Source organism: Gavialis gangeticus, unplaced genomic scaffold, assembly GCF_001723915.1.
Source record: "Gavialis gangeticus isolate Ggan-Ray unplaced genomic scaffold, GavGan_comp1, whole genome shotgun sequence".
Classification (NCBI taxonomy): Eukaryota; Metazoa; Chordata; order Crocodylia; family Gavialidae; genus Gavialis; species Gavialis gangeticus.
In genome coordinates this window covers 39,092,256-39,097,062 of record NW_017729022.1, presented here as the reverse complement: position 1 = coordinate 39,097,062, position 4,807 = coordinate 39,092,256, and the positions used below count along the sequence as shown (strand labels likewise).

Sequence of the window (4,807 nt, the reverse complement as noted above, 5' to 3'; positions counted from 1 at the left end):
AATAAGATTTGACTCACTAAAAGGAAGACATTTGCTAAAAAATCTGAATGTAAACAATTTAGAGGAAGACAATCACAAAACTAAAATTCACAATTCAAAGGAAAGACGCAAGAAAAAAAAGCAATGCAGCTGGAGAATGAATTTCAAAAAGGGACAGCCAAATCTAAATTTACAAATGGAGTTTCTCCTTCAGAAAATACAACAAAAAACATAAGCCAGCATATGTAATCTTCAAAGTGAAGAACTAAATTTGTCCCCTAGATAATATGCATCGAGTGGTACTTTTTTTAGTGTAATTGATATTTTTTTAAAAGTAATATGACAGATTTTGCTATTGTTCTAATTGTTCTAGATCTAGCACAGGAAGAACTTGTTGTCCTTAAAGGATTTGCTGTAATTTGAGAGCATGTTTCCATTTCATGCTGATAATGTGATATTGGTCCTTTATTAATTAAATGAGTACTTCTGCTTTATTTCTACTTCAGTTTTTGGTGATGTTTAGAACCCAGTATACCAAATGGCTAGGCAGAGCCTTATAATTAGTAATCCATGCTGTTTGGAAACTTCATAAAATATTTCGTTTTAAATTCTTGCAGCTCTGGTGTTATTGACTGCTAAAACCTCTCTTCTGTGTAGAGTGAAACAAGAAGGTAAATTTTGTCAGTGTATTGCTACAGGGCTCAGAATGCAATTTGAAAATTCGGAGAATAGAAACACAAAATATAAACTTACCTCAAAGCCTTATTTTACCCTTTACTCCAAAAATAAAATAAAGGAAGTCTAGACTTCAGCATATTTCAATGTCAGTAAAATCTTGTGAATCATTGTGGATGACTTTGTAGGTCTGGTGGTTCAGAATAGGGTCTTATTATTTTATAGTCTTTAAGCCTATAACTATTACTCATTCTGGTATTTGAAAAAATAAGTTGCCTAAGCAGTTGAAGGTAATTTAAGGAGTAGCCTTTGGTCAACAGGGTAGAACACTGGACTCCAATGGTAGTGGATCTAGGGATGAAATCCAGTTCCTGTCTTGTCCTTTTTTTTCCTCTAGTGTTGGCCACTGGATGCATAGGCAGTGAGCTCTCGAGCACTGCTGCACTTCCATTTTCAACCTTCTTGATCTGCACCTGGACTTGGACCTGAGGGAATTTGTCACTACAGAGCTTGATAACCTTATGTGAGACCCTTCACCTCTGGGCCTCGCGTTATTTTTGTAAAATGCCAAAAAATGATACTGACCTTCGCTAAAGGGTTCTGAAAGATCCTGCTGAGAAGACTTTATATAAGACCTACATAGCATGTCTAAATTTGTTGGCCTTATTCTAAGATACCCTTGGAATCTTTTTTGTGTAGTTGTAAAACAGCAAAATGTATCTTAATTGGAAATAAGGCATTTGAAATGTATACTCAGATTTGGGGGTTTGACATCCTTCCTCCCTCAGTGTTTTTAAAAATTACACAACCCTTATTTTTGTAAGATATTATTATTTTTTTTTTATAGGTATTCATGTGTTCTCATCTAGGTTTTCTAGTTGGTCTGCAGACCAGCTAAAAACAAACAAACAAAAATTAAATCCTTTTACAAATCTTCATTATGGATCTTCTTTCAAGAGATCTTCCATAAATAGATTTTAACTTCTTACCACTTTTAACATTTTTCTGTGTTTATAGCTTTAAAATCTGTTATTGGTTCCATCCACTAAGAATTTTTCTTTTTCATTTTTATTTATTAAAGCCTTCAGCTTGTAAATATTATGGACTTATTTTTAAGTCTGGTTGTGGTTGTATTTACTAATGCTAATGATATTTAGCTCTGGATGTAGCTATAAAAATGTTAATTTTTGTACACTTGCCTGCAGCCATTGCGGTAGTTGGGTTTTTTGCAGAACACTCTTTCCATGTCCCTATCTTCCCTAGCATTCAAAAATAAATTTTAAGGCTGTCATTATAAATGGCCAGAAGCATAATGTGGTCAATATAATGTGTAGTACAGAAACGGAAAAGTCACTTTGCGAAGTTTTATTCCAGAAATAGTAAATAGATAGATAAAATTTACCACCTTCTATGTTAAAATGCCATGTTTGAGGTTTGATTATAAAAGTGTATTTGAAGTGTTACTGGGCCCCTTTGGGCTTAGTGAAGTAAATACTTACACAGTCTAATTCAATTTTTTCACTTCACTTTGCTTTACAGTATATTTTTAAGTTGACATATGATTTGAAACATTTAAAGGGTATGAAAATATTTCTTTGAATTTGAATTACAGTCGTCTAAACTAGGTTTCTTTGCAGAGGTAGTGGGTTAGCTGTTAGAACAGTAGTACTAAAACATCCCCTGAGTTACTTTTTCTGTTCTTGAAGAAATTTCTTCCTGTCAAACTTTACATGCTCTTACTACCAAGCAATAATGAAAATGTGCAAGCCTTTACATTGGAGAGACTACAACATATATTTAGGTGAGACTTCCTATCTGAGCAATTCTCAAAGGAGAGAAAGCAAAACAAGCCCAAAGTACAGACTTTCTGCACAAGACTTCTGCTGTCCTTTTGCACATCAATACGCATAACTGGTTCACAGAAATCTAAAAATTTTCCTAAGGAGGAACTGAATATTATGAAAGGAGTTTTCCATATTCTGCTGATCAGCAATTTCTAGAGATGCTATTCTACTATGTTGTTACAAGGTAATTACAATCTACTAATATACTGGAGGAAAAAAAACATGCATGTGCGTGTCTTTTTAAGCCACCTGCATATTTAAAACTAAAATTTGATTGACTTGAAGCTGCTTCCCTTGTGATGAAACATAAAATTAGGGAAGCTGGCATTCTTACTGTGTCAGAGCCCTAAGGGTTTTCCTTCCACTGGCTCTCCTTTGAATCTTGCCTTCTAGGATCTGCATCATTGCTTGCATGCCTGCATCCAGGAGTTTTTCCTGACTCGGTAGGCGCACAAATCAACCAGAGGTAATGCTATTCTAGACTTGATCCTGGCCAAAGGGGACGACCTGATGACCACCTTAAAAATAGAAGGTAGCTTGGGTGACAGCGACCATGAAATCATCATATTTACTGTCCATGGCAAGGCAGACAAATTTCATAGACATTAGGGCTGAAAGAGACCTCACAAGATCATTAAGTCCAGCCCCCTGCCACAGGGGCAAGAAGTCAGCTGGGGTCACAGGATCCCAGCAAGATAAATGTCCAATTAGATAGCAGGACTGAAGTTTTGACTTAAATGCAAATTTCAACCAACTTGGGTCATTAGCAGGGGAAAGGCTGCGGACCAGGGGCCAAAGGTGAAAGGAGTGCATGAAAAGTGATTGTTCCTTAAAGACACGATCCTCAAAGCACAAAGGAAGTCCATTCCCATGTGGAGGAAAAGTAACTAAAGGGTTGGGAAGCTCTCTTAGCTAAATGGGGACATCATGGTCCTCTTAAGAGAAAAAGAAAGAGGCATACAAGCAATTGAAGCTTGGGGCATGCCCCAGGGAGGCTATATGACAATGGTCCACACTTGTAGGGAACAGACTTGAGCTAAGGCAGCAACCAAACTAAAATTAGCGGCAGGAGTCCAGGACAACAAGAAGTCCTTTTGGTATGTAGGGAACAGATGGGCTCCAGGAAACATGGGGTTGTGGGGCTACTGTTCAACAACTCAGGACAGTTGGTTAAAGGCACTCGGGAGAGAACTGAACTCCTAAATGACTACTTTGCTTCAGTTTTTCACCAACCAAGGACAAAATCATTCCAGAGTGGGCACAGAATGAGCAGGATAGGAATGACTGCCTTCCTACTATTACCATAGAAGTGGTATGTCATCATTTGAAAAAATTAGACCTATAAATCAGCAGGGCTAGATGAACTTCATCTGGGGATGCTGAAGGCGCTAGCCAAAATCATTGCCACTGGTGAAACTTTCCAAAACTCATGGTGCTCCAGAGAGGTCCCTGAGGACTGGAAGAGGGCTAGTGTTGTGCCCGTCATCAAGAAAGGGAAGAGGGAGGACCCAGGTAACTATAGGTCAATCAGCCTAACTTCTATCCCAGGGAAGATCCTGGGAAAATTCATCAAAGAGTCTATATGCGATGAGCTTACAGAAAGTAGGATTCTGAATGACAGTCAGCATGACTTCGTCACAGGTAGGTCTGGTCTTGCCAACCTCATCTTTTACAATCTAGTAACTCGCCACATGAATAAGGGAGAGGAGGTTGACATGGTATATACCTTAACTTCCAAAAGGCCTTTGATCTAGTATCCCACAATGTTCTTGTGAGTAAATTGGACTCAACCGTGAGACGGGTAGGTAGGGAACTGGCTGCAGGGTAAGACTCGAGAGTTCTAATGAATGGATCGGTGTCTTGGTGAGAAGTGGCCAGTGGTGTACCTCAGGGGTCAGTGCTTGGTCCGGTGCTTTTCAACACCTTTATCAATGATTTGGATGTGGGGGTAAAAAGCTCACTGGCCAAGTTCACAGATGACACCAAGTTATGGGGAAGTGTGGTTACACTTGAAGATAGGCTGCAGATACAGGCGAGTAAGTTGGGTGGATCAGAATCAAATGAAGTTCAACATTGAGAAATGTAAAGTGCTCCATCTGGGGATAATTCCCCCCCACCCAAACAGACACACGCCTACAATGCTAATCTGGCCGGCATGATGAATGAAAGGGACCTGGGGGTAATAATAGACCACAGTATGAATATGAGCCAGCAGTGCGGTGCTGTAGGCAACAGGGCAAATAATATCATGGCATGCATCAACTGATGCATCCCCAGCAAAACTAGGGAAGTGATTCTTTCACTATAGT

General features: G+C 38.9%; 1 protein-coding gene across 1 annotated transcript in view; it reads left to right on the top strand.

The window, feature by feature from the left end:
* Nucleotides 1–477, top strand: part of CCDC59 (coiled-coil domain containing 59) — a 29,695-nt gene extending 29,218 nt beyond the window's left edge. The window contains exon 5 of the mRNA XM_019514807.1: nt 145–477. Within this exon, the coding sequence (XP_019370352.1) occupies nt 145–214 (70 nt within the window). The 3' untranslated portion in view covers nt 215–477. The remainder of the gene's footprint in view (nt 1–144) is intronic.
* Nucleotides 478–4,807: the final 4,330 nt, after the last annotated feature.